This window comes from Populus nigra, chromosome 3 (assembly GCF_951802175.1).
Source record: "Populus nigra chromosome 3, ddPopNigr1.1, whole genome shotgun sequence".
In the NCBI taxonomy this organism is placed as follows: domain Eukaryota; kingdom Viridiplantae; phylum Streptophyta; class Magnoliopsida; order Malpighiales; family Salicaceae; genus Populus; species Populus nigra.
In genome coordinates, this window is record NC_084854.1 from 5,883,432 (window position 1) to 5,904,096 (window position 20,665).

At 33.9% G+C, this 20,665-nt stretch overlaps 3 protein-coding genes across 6 annotated transcripts; 2 read left to right on the forward strand and 1 right to left on the reverse strand.

Annotated features, from left to right (window-relative positions):
* Positions 1-2,212: 2,212 nt before the first annotated feature.
* Positions 2,213-3,434, forward strand: LOC133689849 (short chain aldehyde dehydrogenase 1-like). Of its 2 annotated transcripts, XM_062109920.1 has the most exons (3): positions 2,213-2,399; positions 2,544-2,815; positions 2,900-3,434. In XM_062109920.1, the coding sequence occupies exons 1-3, from the start codon at positions 2,362-2,364 to the stop codon at positions 3,343-3,345; spliced, it is 756 nt and encodes a 251-aa protein (XP_061965904.1). In that variant the 5' UTR covers positions 2,213-2,361; the 3' UTR covers positions 3,346-3,434. The 2 variants fall into 2 exon arrangements, with proteins under 2 accessions (XP_061965904.1, XP_061965903.1); XM_062109919.1 differs by having other exon boundaries at positions 2,217-2,399; positions 2,544-3,434.
* A 591-nt stretch (positions 3,435-4,025) lies between these two features.
* LOC133689848 (uncharacterized) lies at positions 4,026-12,785 on the reverse strand. Of its 2 annotated transcripts, none has more exons than XM_062109917.1 (9): positions 12,596-12,785; positions 12,406-12,508; positions 12,172-12,276; positions 11,971-12,056; positions 11,526-11,767; positions 10,657-10,846; positions 9,287-9,470; positions 5,679-5,989; positions 4,026-4,809 (listed from the first exon to the last, which is right to left on the reverse strand). In XM_062109917.1, the coding sequence occupies exons 1-8, from the start codon at positions 12,646-12,648 to the stop codon at positions 5,684-5,686; spliced, it is 1,269 nt and encodes a 422-aa protein (XP_061965901.1). In that variant the 5' UTR covers positions 12,649-12,785; the 3' UTR covers positions 4,026-4,809; positions 5,679-5,683. The 2 variants fall into 2 exon arrangements, with proteins under 2 accessions (XP_061965901.1, XP_061965900.1); XM_062109916.1 differs by having other exon boundaries at positions 4,026-4,806; positions 12,596-12,784.
* Positions 12,786-13,355: 570 nt separating this feature from the next.
* LOC133688870 (uncharacterized) lies at positions 13,356-18,080 on the forward strand. 2 transcript variants are annotated; one of them, XM_062108505.1, is made up of 3 exons: positions 13,356-13,537; positions 13,634-13,807; positions 17,666-18,080. In XM_062108505.1, the coding sequence occupies exons 2-3, from the start codon at positions 13,640-13,642 to the stop codon at positions 17,831-17,833; spliced, it is 336 nt and encodes a 111-aa protein (XP_061964489.1). In that variant the 5' UTR covers positions 13,356-13,537; positions 13,634-13,639; the 3' UTR covers positions 17,834-18,080. The 2 variants fall into 2 exon arrangements, with proteins under 2 accessions (XP_061964489.1, XP_061964487.1); XM_062108503.1 differs by having other exon boundaries at positions 13,357-13,537; positions 13,631-13,807.
* The last annotated feature ends 2,585 nt before the right edge of the window (positions 18,081-20,665 follow it).

A 20,665-nucleotide genomic window follows, 5' to 3' on the forward strand; every position in this document is an offset into this window, starting at 1 on the left:
TTAAACATGTTCAATTGAATTTTATTTTTTTTATCTTTGTTTAAGCTTTGTTTAACATAACCAGCTACTATGTTTGGAAACCCTAAAGAAAACCCATATTGTAGCTTATGAATTATTATCCAAACATCCCTATTTGAATTATTATTTTTTTTAGTAAACACACATGTTTTATCCGTGCAAGTTAAAAAATATCAATTGTTATTGTTCACCGTGGCAATAAAAAATATGTTATGCGAGGTGTGTGTGTGTGTGAGGGGGGGGCATATTATTCTTTTGCAAGCAAGTATATGACATGAATGAACATGGCTGAAATGATAAAGGGAATAGGGAATATAACTTTTTATGATGTCTTGACATTATAGGTGTTAAGTATGCTTGAACAAAAAGGGAAAGAATAAATTCCTTTACATGTTGATATTGATGCTAATGTTACTCCAATCATAATGAGAATATTGCCCCAACATTATTCAAGCAAGCATAATAATATTATGTCTACTAAATATTTTGTTGTAAATGATAATTATAAAAGCAATAAAATAACATTACTTGACGATGATAATAATGATGGCAATGATGAGATGGGAGGTTTTGGTGCGGGTGATTTTGGTGTCAGTGATTCTAATATGGGTGATTTTGGTATGGGTAATGGTATGGATGATATTGTTGGTGATTCTAATGTAGTTGTTACTATGAGTGATAATATGGGTATTGTTGTACGAGATGATGTGGGAGCTAATATGAGCGATGATAATGATAATGTGGGGGTAATATTAGTGCTCATTTGGAATCTAATATGGATGGTGAAAAGGATATCGATAATAATTATATTTCTTCAGATGAGAAAGGATTTGAATTTATTAATGTAGATGAAAATGACTGGATTGGTAGCTTACAAGATGATATGGAAGTTGTTTTATGGATTCCAAACTATGAGAAAATTTTTTATTATATGTATAAACATAGAATGCCAAGGAAGAATTATTTTCTTGTTTGTTTTAGATTTCAAGGGGTGGTAACAATACATATTCGGCAAAGGGGTTTTTTCAAACAAGGATTTTATTTAACAATTATTTCTTTTTATTCATAATATATGGCAACTTAGCATTATTTTTCAGAATTATTATTCTTATTATTTTTCATATTTTTAGCCTTATTTGAGGAACTTTGGGTTTTATTATAATTTAGGTTGATGTTAACTTATTAGGTTAACTAGGGTTTAGTTTTTCTAAAATATAAATACTATTGTAAGATATTATTTTTTAAAAAAATAAATAATACATTATTGTCACACCTTATTATGTAATTGTGAGATGATTCTTATATTTTAGTTTTTTATTGAACTGCTCTGACTTATTAAAGAATTAACTAAGTTTATGGTATCTTCTATACTACTCATTTAAGTCTCTTTATAGACAATGAATGGAGGTTTAGCTTTTATAGCCTTGAATCCTTGTTATATGTTATTATTGTGTCAAGCTCAATCACAAGCCTCAGTTTGGTTTTTTTTTTAAAGAGTTAGTTTAATAGTAGATTTTGAGATCTTTATAACGATGGGGTTCGTATCAAGATGCAAAAGAGAGTAGGAAGTGAAAGAAGAAGAACATGAATCATATTTGAGGTTTTAAATATAAGAGATTTGAGATTGGAGTGGATGCATCAATTAAGTTTGAAGAATGCTAACTATGAATAAAAAATATAATTTGTATAAAATTATAGCATATGAAAGGTAATTTTTCCATCAAGTTTGGATCAAGTTAAACTAAATTAGCCAAGTCTATTGAGTTTTGATCAAGTCTAATCATGCCAACTCTTTGAATGATTTAATTTTAAATTTGGTCAAGTTGCTAGGTATGTTTTCAATATTATTTAGATTTTAAAATGTAAAAAAAAATGTGAAGGTAGCATTGTTCGTAACCAATATTCGTAACAATGCAACCTTCATGATTATTATTTTTTAATTTTTAAGGTTGCATTATTGTGAAAAATATAAACTCAAAAAATTATACAGGTTGTGTTATTTAAAATAGCACAATCTATATATTTAAAAAAAACATTGGGTTGCACTTTTAAAAACAACAAAATCGTAAATCTATGCTATTTTTCTAAATACTTTTTAGGTTATACTATGGTTTTTTATTAGGATAGTGCTATTAGGATAGGCATAAATTCCAAATCTCTTTATGTGTCCTGCTTGTAATGAAAAGGAAAAGGCATAAATTCCAACTCTCTGTTGTCTCCAGCCCTTGGTATACACTTTGTGTCGTAATGGGTTCAAAGCATTTCCTCTGGTTTTGACAGGACAAGGTTGCTTTCTCTTCCACAACAAAGATTCCCGTGAGTTCTCGTCCAGTTTGGGGAAAGATGAGTTCCATAACTTCAGCAACTCCAATCACCAAGAGGTAAATGACTCATTACACTTCATGTCCATTAATTTTTATGTTTAAGTATTCTCACTTCTCTGATCATAATCATAGAAAGAAAATATACCTGGCTGTTTCGCATTACAAATCGATTTCTAAAACAAGGAGCATGATCAATTACAGGCTTGAAGGCAAGGTGGCATTGATAACAGGTGGTGCAAGTGGCATAGGAGCTTGCACGGCAAGACTTTTTGTCCAACATGGAGCTAAAGTCCTCATTGCTGACATCCAAGATGATCTTGGGCACTCCTTCTGCCAAGCATTTGGGCCCCAAGAATCCATCTCTTATGTCCATTGCAATGTAACCTGTGACTCTGATGTTCAAAACGCAGTGGATACAGCTGTTTCCAAGTATGGAAAGCTCGACATCATGTTCAACAATGCTGGAATTCCAGGTGACAGAAAATCAGGTATTCTAACATGCGATAACGAAAACTTTAAGAGGGTCCTTGATGTCAATGTCTATGGTGGATTCTTAGGTGCCAAACACGCTGCCAGGGTAATGATCCCAGCAAAGAAAGGGTGTATCCTCTTCACTTCAAGTGTGGCTTCAGTATTGTATGGTGAATTGGCACATGCATACACCGCATCTAAGAATGCTATTGTAGGCTTGGCCAAGAACTTGAGTGTGGAGTTGGGGCAATATGGGATTAGAGTAAATAGCATTTCACCCTATGCAGTTGCAACCCCTTTGCTTACTGATGGTTTGAGTATGACAAAGGAGGCTGCTGAGGAATTGGTCGCGTCAGCAGCAACCTTAAAAGATGTGGTACTGAAACCAGAAGATGTTTCACAGGCAGCCTTATATCTAGCTAGTGAAGAGTCCAAGTATGTTAATGGGGTTAACTTGGTCATTGATGGAGGTTATAACCTTACCAACCCCTCATTTTCAATGGCATTGAAAGCCTACTTTTCTAAATTTTAATAGGCGAGGTTCTTAATGTCGACAACCTTAACATTGCTATGACTGCTATTGATATTACTGCCAGTGAATTGAATATTCTGTTCTGGTTATAGATGTGGTTCCAATCGGTATCCTTTAAAAAAAGGCTTCATACAAACGATTATGTGCAAGCTAACATGGCTGACTACATCAATTGAAAACAGTACTGTGATTGTCTGGTTTCCAATGGAGAATAGTGTCACCGCTGGTTCAAGTGAATGAAAATGCTCAAAAGAAATTACAATTCGCTAGTTTGATAACAGATTATGAGGCAAATTTCTTAACTACTTCGATCGGTTTAAAATTAGATTTATGCTCCTTGTCAACCTTAAACCAACATTCGAAGCACCGGAAGGAAATATTAAACTGAATCTAAGAGTCATCTATGATTTATTGATTTGATAATGGCTTCTGCAATAATGAGCTGTTGACCATTCTGGGATCAACATGTGCTTTCTCTAGCTCAATTGAAAGTTGTTCACAGCAGGCAATTGACTCCAATTCTCTGTCTCTCTCTGGTTGCTTCGAGTCCTTCACTTTATTTATTTATTTTGCGAATATTTGTGTTTTGATACCCAAAATGGGGGGATGGAATATGCGGATAGATGGATCAGTGAAGCATAGATTATGTTGATCACCATACTAAGAAGAATGAGCATGGATTTAAACTCAGAAAATATAGATGCACATAAATTACCACCTTGGAAATTAGAGTTTTAGATAGCGAGCCACTCAATGGAATCCACCAAAAAGATGCATAACTAAAAATAAGCTAACAAGCTTAACTTAATTTTTATCAATTCAACCAATCTGTCTGTTATGGAACATGTTTTTCTTGTTTATGAGCCCTTTGAATTCTTAACCATCCAGTAGCAATTTAACAAGCAGATTGCACTTAGATCTTTGGAATTATCGGGGCAGCCCCAGCGTCAGTTGTGGCAAAGGTTGAAATAATATTTTTTTTTTCCTGGTTTCATTTCAGTAGAGCTCTGCATAATTCTCGATGCAGGGGCTGTCCTGATGATCCCAAAGATAGAAATTCAATTTGCTTGGAAAATGCTAAAAGATGGGTTAAGGGATCAAAGGGTTCTTAAACAACAAAAACATGTCCCAAAACAGAGGAGTATTGACAAGTTCAAAAGCTTTTCTGTATTGATTCCCAGCAAACCACTAACAAGTCTATATATCAATTGAAAGATAAATGTATCTAGTTTCTAACGCTTCAAACGGTGCATGAATCGGAGTTTCCTTGAGGGAGTTGTGACAATTGTACTCCCTACTGTGCAGCTGTCAGGAATCCGAAATCCCTCCATAGCATTAATTTTAATTGCATCATTCTTCCTCCTTTGCCAACAAGCCTCACATCAAGCTTTTGACATTGTCATTTGCGGTCACTTGCATGTGAAAGGGCCTCCATTGATAATGAAATAGCAGAGATTTCGCCTGCTACAATATCCACAACTTAGACTTGATAAAAAGGTGCAGATTTCGCCTGCTACAATATCCACCTTAAAGATTTTATCACCTACTAGAAGCTAGCTAGTTCGAATTTCATGTTTAAGCATAGAAGTGTAGGGTTTTTTTCCTAGCCTGGAGGAATTGTTCCAAGTATAGTTTTAATGAAATCTTATGTTTGGAACCATTTCGAGATTCAAAAATTGTGTCAAAAATTGAATTCCAAATAAAATTCAATCTCTAAAAATGACACAAAAGTAAATCAGAGGTCAATCATTTATTTACTACACTAAAGAGGATAAATTAATGTTAAAACTACCTTCTCCAAAATATCAATCCACTCATCTTTTTTTTTAGAAACTTTCGAAGAAAAGATGATGAGGGTAATACAAGAAACAAAATAAATTGAATTCTATATCTTCTCAACTTGTGAATTAAACTTATTTATTAATTAAATTCAAATTGAACACTATAATTAAAATCAATTATAGTAGAGAATTGGTTCCAAATCGGTCCTAATAATATTGTCATTGTTTTCTACCATAACAAAATAATGTAGGACAAAACATCTTTAAATCACAAGTTCTCAGCATTTCATCTCATTGAAAAAAATTGAGTTTTACTTATCCAATCTGATGTGATCCACCAAGTTGGCAAGCCATATCAGTTTGTGGCACAAAATAACATAAGCCTATAAATCTACCATGTTATATGTTGCACAAAATAACAAGGTAAAATTCACATTGAAATGTACAGTATACGTTAAATCAGAATCCATGTTTGGGCATATGAGTCCAGGATGAGTTATCTGATCATAGATGACTGATATGCAATGCATACCACAACGCTAGAAATCTCACCAGATTTACTCGCTTGAATTTGCAAGCCCCACCATGTTGAGCATGTGTCGGTCCTCCTTAAATCTCTCTAAAACTGTACCTTTGGCGGCATCAAGTTTTTCTTGTTGTGCTCCATTTTGAACAATTCCCCAGCATTCTATCACTTCTGGGAATATGCGATTGGTCTTGGAGAGGCAAGGACTACCAAAAGTGGTGCAAGTGAAGGTCTGACCCACATCAAAGCTTGCTGAGAGGAACAAGCCAAAGTGGTTAACACGTCCTCCAAAACCAATGCCATTTGGGATGGACTCTGAGCTAAAATTCGCAGCACACTGTCAATCCATAGGTACAAGCAATGTCATTTTTTATATATATACAATTTTTATCCAAAGTGGCAAACATAAAGGTAATGGTAACAAAAAATAAGTAATTTTTAAGAAGAGATCAATGAATGCCAAAATAAGCTAACATGAGAATCCTCACATCTCACAGATAAAAATTACTTTGACTCCAATCTGAAGGCCACAACTTCCAACTTCTGTAACGATCAAGTGAGTCTAAACATGTAAGTTGATGATGCAGGAAAGCTTTGAAAGCTGTTCTAGATATAACTTTGGAGGCGGTTTAGGGCTTTATTAAAGTGGATTTCTGCTGGGAATTGTACAAACTATTAGAGTCACACTAAAAGGGTTTCTAGGATTCACACCTAGAGGATAGAAAAACCTAAGTGTAACACCCAAGGGAGATTGAGACATACAATCATAAAGACTACTTATTTATAGATTTCTAGTTGTCAAAATCCAATAAGGACTTAGATTACTATATAAGAAATACTAACTCTATCTAGATTAGGAAAAAACATAATAAACTAATTACTCCTTAGAATATAAAACCTAGACTTACACAAATTTCCAGATTTTCCATGAATACAGAAATATCCTTGTCTTCAAAAAGACAAGTTTTGCTTTCTTTGTTGTCCACATCATTCTCCCCTAGATGGAAAAAACTCGACTTTGAGTTTACATCAATTGTTATCAGAGCTCAAAGATCCTTAGTGGTTATTTTGTTTTGTTGTAATATGCTATAGAACAACTATGGCTGGAAAAGAGCTCAATAATCCCCGGTGGTTATTTTGATTGGTTATTTTGATTTGTTATGTGCTGCAAAATCATCATAGCTTGAAAAGGTTACAGAACAAGATGTGCTTGTGTTAGGAGGTGAGGAGATTCCTTTAGGGAAAAAGACATCTAGGAATTACTTTGTTGTTTTTGTCTACATTAATTGTTGTCATTCAAAATCCTAGTGGAACCCATGATGGAGCAGCCCACACAAAGATGTTGTATTAGGGATCCATGATGATGTAGCTCACACAAAAGTATTAGGGATCCACGATGAGGTAGCTCATACAAAAGTATTAGGGATCCACGATGAGATAACTGGTATTCTTAATGGAAGACAATTCTAACTAAAGATTGGACTCAAGGACGAATTCTTTTCAACCCGACGACTGATACGAGATTTTTTTTAGGAAAATAGATATTTTTCTATTTTTATTTTTCTATTCTTTATTATAATGTTTTTCTAGTTTTCTTCCTATTTGAAGGGAATATTTTTCGTAGTTTATTTTTTTCTATTCAGTATTATTAGAATTTTATAGTTTTTTTCCATATAAAATATTATAATAGCCTTTTAACAAGTTGAGACATGAATGAATAAAATTAAATATTTTGAGAGTCTCTTTGTACTTATAGTACTTTGGTCTTCAAGGATTTTGACATGTAACAAACCCTTTTATTCCTTGTTCCTATCTGCATCCTAATTTTTGTCTACAAAAAGACATAAGTTTTGCTTCCTTTGTTGTGCGCATCAATTGATGATTTGGTTCTGAAGCATAAAATGAGCAAACATTTACACTTTTGAATTCCAAGAAAATTAACATTAGGATAAAAATAAAGAGTTATCAAACCTATCAATTGGAACCTATTGATAGACAAATTTCTATTTTTATCTCTAGCTGAGAAAAATGATTGATTAAGGAATATAGCGCGCATAAATGAAGCTTGAAGTGTGAAACATCTTTTGGTCACTAAAGATCTCTATAATCCATAAGATTCTAGTTGCATTTGTCCCTCTCCTATGGTTCCTAGCTCTCTTTTTTTCCTTAATCTATCTTAGTTGCTTCTTCTTGTGAATCCACATTTGAAACTGCCACTGCCAACTAATTTGGCAGTCACATGACACATCAAAACCTCCCCTGCTTTTCTTACTTCAAATGTGGTAATGCCGACAAGACATGAAATCAACAGGAATCGGGAAGACTAAGAAGACTTTCTTTCGGATGTCACTTGCTATTGGCTGGGCAAGCTACTCCAACTTCAATTGTATTATTTTCTGGCTCGACTGTACCGCTTCAATTTCACTTGAATCACCTTGAGGTGAAACAACCTAAGAGTTGGCAACAGGTATAGACAAATGACAAAACCAAACAGCAAAATCAAGAAACTTGGTCTTTGTTTGCCCAATTTCCTTCTCAATTTACTACAGTATAACCACCAGTTTTTTGGGATGTTGATGCACTAAAACTTCTTCAAACCTTTTTGTGTGTAAATGGCCATTTTGCCACTGTACTCTTTTTCTTTTTATGGTTTTTTCCGCTGTATATTTTTTTTATGGATTCTACCCTTTTAGGTATGCTTCTGTTAAAGAAATGTGTCATCCCATCCAATTCTATTAGTTTACATGTTATGTGTCAAGTTTTGATTCGCTAAGCCATGATAAATTGACATGTGAAATTAAAAAAAAAAAAACCCAATTTTTTTACCTCCACTCAAGAGAACCCAAATCAAAACAAATCTCTTTCTCCTTGATAAAACACCAAAAGCCAAACTAGAACTAAACCCCCAATGCCAGTCCCAATTGAGCTGGCTACTAGAGAAATCACCACCACTCACAAAACCACAACCATGAATCATAACCATTGTGATGAGAAAGAGGTGTGGATTACTAGGGACAAAGTTTTCTAATATTGGTACATAGTTAAACAGTTTTTACTTAAACTCTTGGGCTTGTTTGGGAAGTTCTTGATACGGGTCTAAATGTATCAAATAAAAAATAAAAATAAAAAAGAATGTTCTGTTTTTGATAGGGATGGTCTTGTCAGGTGGAGGAGAACTAGTGTTTGAGTTTGGATCTAATTGCAGAGGTGAGATGGTGTTGTTAATAGCAGAGCTGGTGTTGGCCATGTTGGCCCAACCTTGAATTTATTTTCTAGGTTTTGGACCTCTTGATTTTAAACTTTACATTCAAACCTTGCAACTTCTTATTGGATAGAAGGGCACATTCCTTAACAGAATAATAAGTAAAAAACAGAATTCATAAAAACAATTGTACAAGGCTAAAACCATAAAAAAAAAACAGGCGGACAATAGCAAAACATGCCATTTACCCGACATTTCAGAAAAGAAAATTGATACTCTTAAGCCTTTGCATCCAACTGCCTTATGCCAAAGCAGAAGGGAAAACTGCTGGCAGAATCAAAACAAATAGGCAACGACTGTAATCCTACATTCTTAAAATGATTATGCACCATTACCATTATTTCACAACAGATAAAATAAATGGAAACATACCCATTGTACATTATTGTTTGCTCCGGTGGGCTTGTAAATTGATGCCTTCGGGTAAAGCTGAAACAGAAATGACTTCAGATCTCCATAGAAATCGCCATGCCTCTCCCAAGGTTGAGAAGCATAGCCTCCATATATGTAGCCATCTTTATCCTTAATAATCAATATTGTCGGCCCTTCACCATTTCTGCAGTTCAAGTGAACAATTACCCATTCCACCCCTACTTACAAAATCAGTTCCAGCAACCGAGAAACTGAAATAAAATTAGAGTACCTATCTTTTACACTATTTTGTTTTCCAATTAAGAAAAAGGGGAATTGAAGAAGGAATAAAAAAAAGAAAGCTAAACATCAAGACACCATGGAAACTTAGCAAGACATAAAATATTGTTATCTACTAATGTATGCATCGATCACATTATGCATATCTATTTTGGCACAAACAGCTTCTAGCAATTCTAACTAAAGAAATCAAAATCATAACAATAAGATGGCATCTGGTTGGAGCACCCCCTTTCAAGGAAGAAGCGGAATTTAGTTCCTCTGGCTATTGTATGCTGTCTGCCAGCAAGAGATAGCTATGCCATTTACAAGTCTTTCACAAACTAAACAAGACTCATTCTCCCTGAGCACATCCAACTGAACCTTGCTGCACACATACTCCATGAGACATTGGAACCTAAGACCCTTGCAGAGAGTTCCACAAATTCCATGCTCATAGATCATTATTTAGAATTGTTTATAATAAGAAGTTGACTTCTGAAATTAATAAAAAATTAGGAACAGAAGGTGAACCCATGAGTACTTGTAAATCAGAATCGACCCAATTCAGGAACAAAGAGTAGGTAGAAAATCTCAAACAATTTATCAAAGCAACAATTAGTAGCCTTGTTCCATAAATGTGAGAACACTGAGATCTAAAGTCTTCACATATTTATGTTCTATACCCAATGGATATACATACATTGATGTCACTTCATTAATCCAATCTCCAATATAATATTACCTTCATGATACAAAAGAACCTAATTAACACTATTGATTGTGATGATTGTATAGACATGTTAGGAGGTTCCCAATTAGTCAAGCCCAGGCAAAGAAAAAGTTTAACAAACAGCGTGAACCCATCACTTTTGAGCAGAATACAATTCAAAACAGTTTTGCAAAGGATTATCAAATGTTTACTCCAAGGAGTTTTAATTGTAATTAACGAATCTTGAGAAAGCCACCTTTAAATCCAACACCAAAACCATTTTTTGAAGCATGAAGAAATTCACAAAAACAGGAACATATTTTGCTCCAAGGAAATTGAATGACCCAAAAATCTGATGATTTACATATAAATTATTATTGAATGAGAGAAAGCTACTCACGAGGTGCTTCCCAAGAACGTATTGAAGCTCATGCCATAAATAGCACTATGGTACAAAAGTTTCCACTCCACCAGCTCATGGTGTGGAAGGGCTCCTCCTATATGCCAGGCATATTCCTCCCTCAATAATATCAAGTCAGGATTGATATTATCCCCGTGCACCAATTGAGGAACTTGAGAACCTAGCCTTCCTACATAGCAACTTCATGATCAAAACTAGAACAATCACACTTTATCTCAGTTCACTAAATTGAATTATGATAGCCAAAAATATTTGATCAGGTCTGACAGCTGAATGGTGATGATGAAAGAAAATCACACCAGTCAATAATTGAATTTCAATAACATGAAATTAGAAAGAAAAAAAAAATCATATGTTTTGTCTAATTATACAAATGATACAACTCATCCTTCCAAGCAATTCTGTCTAGCATCCAATTTGTGGAAATATATTATTTACACAACTACAACAGAAACAGCCCTTGAAAATTGGAAAATGTGTTTGGTGATTCATGGTGTATTTTTCCTAATCTCAAAAAAAAAAAATCTGCATTACATGGACTGAAATTATCAGTCGGTATTTTCTATTCATGGATCTAAATAAAAAAAAATGCAGGGACCAGAATGATAAACTCTATAAAGGAAATCCACATATCCGAATGGTGAAAGGCCACCATGTTCATGAGCCAATAAAAAAATTGAGTAGCTATACTTCATCCAAGTCATGCTGTTTGGAAAAAAAAAAACAGAAATGTTTAAGACCAGTAATGGGATCAATTCACTATATTGTTCTTAAGAGAGGAAATTAAAATGTATGAGTATCAAAACTAAAAACTATAGGTATTATGTGAATGAAGAAAGATAGAAAACCTGCATCGGGTGGTATTAACAAACTTCCAAGGAACTTCCTGACTGATGGAAGAAGAGCACACCAACTTCTGAAATCCTCAAAAGACATACTTTTCTCAGCTGCTCCTTCAACAACCTTCGAAAATTTTGCAGCATTAAGAAATACATTAATAATCTCCCGATGTGAATTCAATCCAGGGTTAGAAGCTTCCAGGGAAAAAATACTCCTCAAAATTGCAGCTAGGACAGATTCAATATCACACCTGAAACAGATTGCCAATGTTACATACATCAACAAACAAGAACAGTAAAGGGAGCAATACTACAAATGACAAAACAAAATCTATGTATCATTTGTATGTATAAAATCATTCTATTGAGAAAAATCAAAGAATACTAAAACCACGCATGCGCACGTACATGCACATTCATACATATAGAACTAGTAAATAGAAAAAAACGTTACCTCCCCAAAACACCATCACCTGTTACATTAAGTAATTGATAAATAAACTCTTCAATATCATCTCTTGTTCCTTTCTCATAAACACTCTGCAATACCAAGAATAAAACACAAATACAAATAAGCGGCTGCGAGCAAGTCAAAATCACAAAATAACCATAAATATGAATACACAGATTAAAAGTTTCGAACTTTAAGCCTTACTTTAGCAATAACAAGATCGTGGAAGGTGAGTTTGTTATCTTTTCTCTGTTGGGTCACTAAATCAAACAATCTCTCTCCGAGAGAACTCTTTAATCCAAAATAAGCCTAATCCAGTAATTTCTGTCAGCTTCACTAATTGAAATTAAAACAAAAATAAAAAAAACTGGGTTCTAATAAATTGGGAAATAAAACACAAAAGGGAAGAGAAATTTATGAAACAAAAACAAAACTGACCTGAAAAACAGAGAGGGATATATATTCATTGTTGCTCTTCGATTGGGCAGCCAGAGATACAAAGAGTGAATTCAGGTCTTCAAGGTCCTTTTGAGTAAAAGCTCTGTTCGGTTTAGTATTAATCAATCAGAAGAGATACATACACACGTATAATAGAGAGAGGGGGGGTGGGATTATTTAAGAGAGAAACCTGGTGGCAGAAGAGAAACGAGGATCAGCAGGAGGTGACTGAGAATTGCCCATTGCTAGCAGCTTTTTCTCCTTGTTTCTGGGAAATTATTTGCAGTTCAACAGGGAGTCCTTTATTATTATCTTTTCTTCTTTCTTCTTTTCGTCTCTGTACTGTGTATTTGCTGTCTGGGTTAGTAGCTTTTCACTTTTTACACAAGTGCACTTTTCTTTATGAATATTTATAGTCACATATTCTTTAATATTAAAGAAAAAAAATCAATCAATCAACTTGTGACTTCTATTTTTTTGGTTTTAAAAGAGAAATAGGTACTGTTTTTTAAAAGTATTTTTTATTTAAAAATATATTAAAATAATATTTTTTATTTTAAAAAAATTATTTTTAATACTAAAACATTAAAAATAATTCAAAAAATATTAATTTTAAATAAAACAATTCAATTTTAAAAAAAAATAAAATTTCAAATAGGTTTCAAATGGCACTTTGTACTCAAGTTTGAGTTTCTTTTTATTTATTTAATTATAAATGATATAAAAAATGATGCTATAAGATAAGGAGCGTACGTGTTATTTTCATAATGGATATTTTTAAAAATATTTTTTATTTAAAAATATATTAAAATAATATTTTTAAATTTATTTTTAATATTTACCATTCAAAACAATACGAGCACGGTAAAAAATTAAAAAAAAAAAAAAAAGTTTTTAAAAACCGCGTTTTCAACGCATTAACAAACAGATGTGATATACGGGGTGAAATTTATAAATATGTAAACTACAGAACAGAGAGGAACCTCAAAAAAAAAAAAGCCCAAAACAGAGTAGAACTTTCCTAACAGAGGAATCGTTGCCGACTCTGGTGAAATGACAGCAAAACAAAAACATAATAATCTGACTAAGAAATCCCATTTATGTTTCTCCTTCTCTCACTGAACTTCGATCTGTAAGTTTTATTTCTTTATTTCAGCTCCCTTCATTTGATTAATATTTTAAGAACATTTGTTTAATTAAATAGAGCTGCTTGTGCTTGTTGTAGCAGTAAAGGATGGCAAGACCATGGGTACTGGTGTTCTTGCTGTTGTTCATTGTGCTCACCTCTCAGATAGAGTGGAAACAACAATTTGGTAATGAAATTGAAGCGAGTCCAAACATTTCCCTGAAAGACCACCAACAACAACATAGTTCAAAACGACAAGACGTTGTCAAAGAAAAGGTTTCTTTCTTCTTATAATTACATTCCGTGTTCTTTGTAGTGTTTTATGTGCTAATAGAACCAAAAAAGATTATAAGGGAAAGGCTCTGTTGGTTTTTTTAAAAAAAAAAGTGAGAGTTGAAGATTTTGTTCTATGCATTTATACAGTTATTTGATCAACCGGCTTCTATTGAAGTATGTGGGAGAGCTTCAGTGATTTTTTTTTTGTTTTTGGTGCTGTTGGAAAGTTTGATTTAGTCTTGGAGTTTCAAATTCTTAAGTCGGGGAAATACAATAATGTTAACTAATTATACTGAGGGTGTGATATGTTTGGTGATTATCCTTCATGCAGTTTTGGTTATAGAGGAAGTGCTAGGAAAAGAAATGGCGGTTTCTTTCTCTTTTTCTTTTTTCGTTCATTCGCCATGGACGTATTAGAATCAGTGGTGAATCTAGTGCTTTGTTGCAATTTGGTAATCGGAAGAGTGTAAAACATAATCTCTTGCTTTTCTTTTTCAGTCTTTCTTTTCCTTACAAACCCAAATGCTGGTATTGTAAGCTGAGTTTTATTTTTGGATTGACATAATTCACTACTTTACTACTAGAGTAGTGAATGAAGTTCTTATCTAAACATAGCATGACGTTTGGTACCTTGCAAGAATTGAGCTTTCTGAAAAAGTTTTCAGTGTCGGCCAAAGTTGTAGTCATCCAAGTGGGACCTTGTAATTCAAATATATAGTCAGATCAACTATTTAATCCTCTTTTATTTTTTTTGCTAGGCTATTTAAATGTTAAATGGCAATTACTGTTACCAAAAGATTGATTCCATGCTTTCTTAGGACATTATTATCACTTAACTCAAAAAATTTGGAGCATGTGTAATCAGTATGAATGTTGTGATCATTGTTACAATCAATAATTTTATTAATTTGAATACAAACTCAAATTGGGTTTAGGTATCGGCAAATTTAGGGCTTATGAAAAACTTTCAAGAGGCCAAATTGTTTCTGCTGAAGATTTGCTGGCTTTGTACTGTAGCCTCTAGTATCTTTTTGAGAAGCCATGCAAGTAACGAAAGGCATTCACTTTTTTTAGCATGCTCTCTGTTGATCTTGTCTTCTTTTATTTATGATAGTTTGCATGATGACTTCCTGCTAAATTAATATAATTCCAGACTGTGTTTGTTAACGAGGTTTTGACTAAAGTTAATTTTAACTACATAGGCTGGATTCCAAATATATCCATGCGTTGTTAATTTTAACTAAAGTTTTGTCTATCTTCAATCAGTTGTTGTTGTTGTTGTTGTTGTTGTTGTTTTGTTCCTTCGCATGGTCTTATCACCATTAATGATATTGTTGCTCAATTTTCATTCAAAGCAAGTACAGTTTTCTGATTAAATTAGAGTTTGTTAAGCTGTATTTTTCTGTTAGACCTTAGTAGCCTAAGTGTTCCTCTTTCTTGAGTGAATCCTTTCTAAGTTCAGATGCCTACAAAATCATTACTTTCCTACTGTGCTTAGTGTCTCTTGTTATAACCAATTTTTTTATTTATCCCCGCTATAATGTATCAGCCTTTGGTCCACTGTTTTGTTGTTGATATCCTGATTGATCAATTAAATAAAGGGACTTGATTGATTTCAACCCAAAGACTTATGCGGCATCCATTGTCTTTCTTCTTCTTGTTTTTATTTTTTCCTTTAGCTTCCTCCAAAACAATTTTGCACAATCTGTATTCTGCATTACCAGAATACGAACAACCTATCGCATCTTGTAAACAGAATTTATTTTCCTCATTTCCCCTTTCAGATGAACTGTTGAATGTATTGGAAGAATTTAGTAGAGATTCCTTCATATGTCACTTCATCTGCAGACAAAGGGTGTAAGCTATTTATGTAAAAGGCTGTTGTTGCCACGCGATTGCAAATGTTCCTCCTTCCCTAAGGGTCTGGAGTTTGAGTCCTCCCAAAGTCCAAAAAATGGCATGTACTTGACACCATATTAGTTAGTTCCCTTAAGTCAATCCTGATAAGGTTTGGAATAGATGGCCCTGGTTTAGCTGGACTGATAATGGATATCTTAAAGGCTCCAACTCATGGGAAAAAAGAGTTGCCAATTTACAAATTGTATGGCCTGAGATATTGTGGTTAACCTGAAGTGTTCCATGACATGGATTTATTCGACTTTTGATTCACAACATTTTACTTTACAAGTGTGCTCTGTAGTCAATTTAGAAAACATTTCACATTCTTTGAGTTATTTTCATCCTTGCTGATGCTTCATTGATTCAGCATGCATTTGATTTACTAGATATTCTCCAAAGGAAGGTCTAGCACAATTGTACTTGATTTGTGTATGCTCCAAATGTTGGATTGCTTGCTAACTCCTATTATGCAATGAATGTTTGCTGTATTCGCTTTGTCTAAACAGCTTGTCCATCTCTAAAGTATCTTAACCTGGACCTTTTTTTCCTTTGACTTTTTATTTCTATTCATTGTTCAGGTTGTATGTTCATTATCTTGTCTGAATAGAGTGTTATGATTTTTTTATTTATATGTTATAGAAATTATGCTCTACTTGTCAAGATTTTGCTTATTTCAATTCCAGTTTTGTTTTCACCCAATCAGTTGTTGTTGTTGTTGTTGTTGTTTTTATTCTGTTCCTCTACATGACCATTTCCCTTTTCACTAAAAATGATGTTCCTGCTCCCAATCCTCATCCAGAACAAGTACAGTTATCTAAAAAGTCATCCCCCCTCCCTGCCCTTCAGGAAATCACTCTCAATTATTCCAGTTTAAAAAATTAGTATCTTCGTACTTTGACCAGCACTTTACTGATCATAGCCTTATTGTCTTTGATGCACTGACCTTGGTGTGCCTTAGGTTGTTGTTATCCAAAATAATCCATTAAATGAAGATCTTTGATTGACTTTTGCCTTGCTCTTTCCAATCTGAAAACTTAATCAGTGTATTCCTGGCCTTCCTTTTCATTTATTTTCCAACCATTTCTTCCTTTAAAACAATTTTTTGTTTTCACACTGGGTTTCCTACATTCTGTATTCTGCATCGCCAAAAAAGAACCTTCTATTAGTACACTTTGTAGTCAAATTGTATTTTCTTCAGCCCCCATTTCAGGTTGAATTGGTGAGCAGATTGAAGATTTTGGTTGAGATTCGTTTATATGTCCCTTCGTTTGCAGATGAGGGATGGATTTGAGCTTTTAAGTAAAAAGGCATTTAGTTGATACTATATGGGTCAATTCTCCTTAATCAACCTTGTTCAGGTGCAGAAGAGATTTTCATGGGATGATCGGGGATAGTGGATGCTTATCGTGTTAAATGCATAAAATCTCAAAAAAAAATTAATAATAATAATTGTGGTTGCTAATTTACAAATAATATGGTCAGAGACATTAGTGGCCTGTAGTATTCCTCGTTACCAATACCTAGCTTCAGGCAACATTTTACATTACAAAGATGTCCTGTAGTCTAGTCAGGAAACGTTCTACATTCTTCATGGGCTATTTTTTTCCCTTACCAAGGCTCGTGAATCATTGATTTAATACGTTTTTTGATTTATGTGATGTTTTGATATGGAAGTTCTCACACAAATTTTCTTGTTTAATGTGTACGGTCTAAGTATTGAATTGCTGACAAGCACCTCGACCTAAACAGTCTTCTATCTCAAAAAGTAGCTTAGAATAACATTTTTCCCTTGAATGACAATTGTGTTTCATTGTTCAGGTTCTATTTTTCATGATCTAGCTGATTAGGTTGTTTGAGTTGTTACAAACTTTCATCATTATGTTAGACATTGTGTTAGGCTAATCAAGATTTTTCAAAATTATGCTACAAGCGTAAATCTTATGGCTATCATTGCTGCAGATAATCCTCTCACAAGAGAAGAATATTCAGAAACTTAATGAGCTTGTCCAGAGTCTCCAAGAACAGTTGCAACGGTGTAGGAGTGAAAATTATGTTCTCAACAGCACTGCAACCCCTTTGGCTGAACATTTAAATGAGCTCAAACAGCAACCAATATTGGAGGACTAGACATGGACCGCCCATGTTTAACATTGATATGTTTGGTATGTACTTGTAGACAAACCTAGTATTTCTGTCTCGGCAATTTAACTTCCCTAGGAGATGATCCCTGTTATTTTATATGACTCTTATAATACAATCATTATCCACATTTTCAATTGTTAATATTGAATGGATTGCTAAAGCCTGTATCCTATTCATCACCCATTTTGGAGGAATTTATTATATTCTGCAACTAATCACAAGTTATTCTGTATTTGAAATCTTAGTGAGAGAGGTGGGTGGATATTTGGTGTTTTGGAGTACAAAGTAAATAATATTGCTACGCAATTAGGGCTTATTTAAGTTAACCTTAGTGTTTGTCCAGGAACATTGGATGTTAAATTGAAGGGTCGTATCTCATCACTCTTTTCCAGAAATTTAACGCAAACATGCTTCTGAATTTGACTAGAGCTGATGGGTTGGTTTTAGTTTGAAGCTGATGAAACGTGTTGTCATCTAGGAGTGTTGTATCATGCATCTCTCTCTACAACTTCTATTCTATGTGTTGGGCATTAATACTATTTGCCGGGCTTGCATATGCAATTACATATTGTATTCTTGTCCAGTTATTATTATGCTCTGAAGGATATTAATTGAGAGGTGGCCAAAAATTTCTGTCAAAAGAGAGAGTTCGAAGGCAGTGTGTTTAATCTTTTGATATTCAAATTTCAAAAACTTCGCTGAACAGGAATGAATATTGGGAAGTGTCTGCTAAATTTAACCTTAGAGGGAAACAAATTTCTGAACAACCTCTATTCCAATTCTTACATTCAACTTCATGCTATTGATTTATTGTGAGATCTGAAATTCCATACTCTGTTGTCTCCGACCAATCAAGAATTACCATGCCTCTACATGCCATCACTTTTACTTGCAACTCAAACTTTATTATTGTGCTTGTGCATTTAATTTCTATGCTAATCTTGGTACTATTTGCTGAATGCTTTATGGTTATTAATGATTCCCGTTATTTTATGATTCCTCCGTATCGCTTGGTATTTCCACTCCCTTCCTTCCCTCATCATGTTTTGTATTTATTGTTGTATCATGCCTTGTTGGCTGACATTGCTGTTTGTAGTGATGCTATTATCTGAGGGGGGGCGATGGTTTGGTCTCTTGTTTGAGTGACTACCCTGGTTGTGCTTTATGATTCTACTGTGCAGAATTGAATGAGCCAATTTAATATCACAGCTGATCTTGCTAAGTGGCTTTACCAAATTTCTTGCAAGTTAGTTTACATAATATCCTCCTTGGTGTTGTGTCATAATATCGAAGATATCTAGGTTGTCTGCAAACAGGTTATGATGGAATTCAAACTTTGAACTGCTGTTAAGAGAAGCATATAGTTTAGAATATCTTCTAATTGGTCTCCAACATGGCAATTTATACCTGGTATTGAAAACCGAAGTTTGATTTATGATTTATAACATCGTATTGTAGATGATATCATAATCATTTGTCAAGCATGCTTGAACAAAAGAAGAGTATGGACGTTTTTGTTTTAGGGTTCAAAAAGAAAATGTACTTTGGCCCCTAGTTTGACGACCAAAATCCTGGTTATGTTGATGTCTGTAAATTGATGGTATAGTTGAATTTCAACTGGTTATTCTGTCTAGTTTCTTTTTTTACTTAAACACTATTGGTGGGAACTAGCATGTTGTTGCATAATCATTCATGTTTAGGAATTGGAGGGTAAGGGTGAACTCTTTTTTTTTTTTTCATTTAGAGGGTGAACTTTCAAAATGCTAAATTTATCGGATACTTTTTAAAATATTTTTTTATTTATTAATATATTAAAATGATATTTTTTATTTTTTAAAATATATTTTTAATATTAGTATATCAAAATAATATAAAAATATATTAATCTTTTTAAAAAGCATGTGATCACCACCATCAGAGAATATCATAAATTATAATCTCACCCACCCCATGAACCTTTGAATTATAATTATGATTTCTGAGGCAATTGTATCCAGTAGTAGCTAGCAGTCCATTGAATAAAACAGGTTGCACTTGAGGGTCTAGCTGCTGTGGTCAATCGTGTGACTTGTTCCGTTCCCGTCCCGGGTTCGACCCTCTATGTGCATGTCTGTCACTCTTGCGGTGCCTTACCTGCTCCTGGGCTTGCAGGATGTCCAGTGGGCCGTGGGGGATAATCGTAGTGCGTGTAAGCTGGCCCGGACACCCCACGTAAATCAAAAAAAAAAAAAACAGGTCATGTGATGGTGCCATTTCTTAGGAAATATTGCCTCTTTGCATTTCCAGGTTTATTTTAATTTGGGACTGCAGTCCAAACAAGAGATTATAATTATGTTTTCATGTGAAAAATAAATTTAAAAAATAAAAATATATATTATTTTGATGTATTTACAGGTAAAAAACACTTCGAAAAACAACCATCGTTACATTTCCAAACCCGTTCTTAACGCATACCAATCTGTTGCCCTCCATCTTTACAATGAGCAATCTGATTATTAATATTTCCTCTATCTTTTCATTCTCTTGTACTTGAAGATTTTATTTGGAGAGGAATATTCTCATGGAAAAGGCTAATTCAAGCTCAAAGTATTAACCAGAAAGCAAAATCTAGAATTGAAAGAAAGGCTTCATTGGTCTTAAATTCGTCCCACTTGACGGTAGGGTCCTTGACCTTAAACACGTAGCTGGTAATCAATTAATGAGCCTTCACCAAAATATTCAAGAGGGGAAAAATTGTAAGGATAAATGACTGCTAGGCTGGAGGCCTGCAGCCTCGCCACACCCTCGTCTATAGGTAACAAAGATTATTAGAAATCT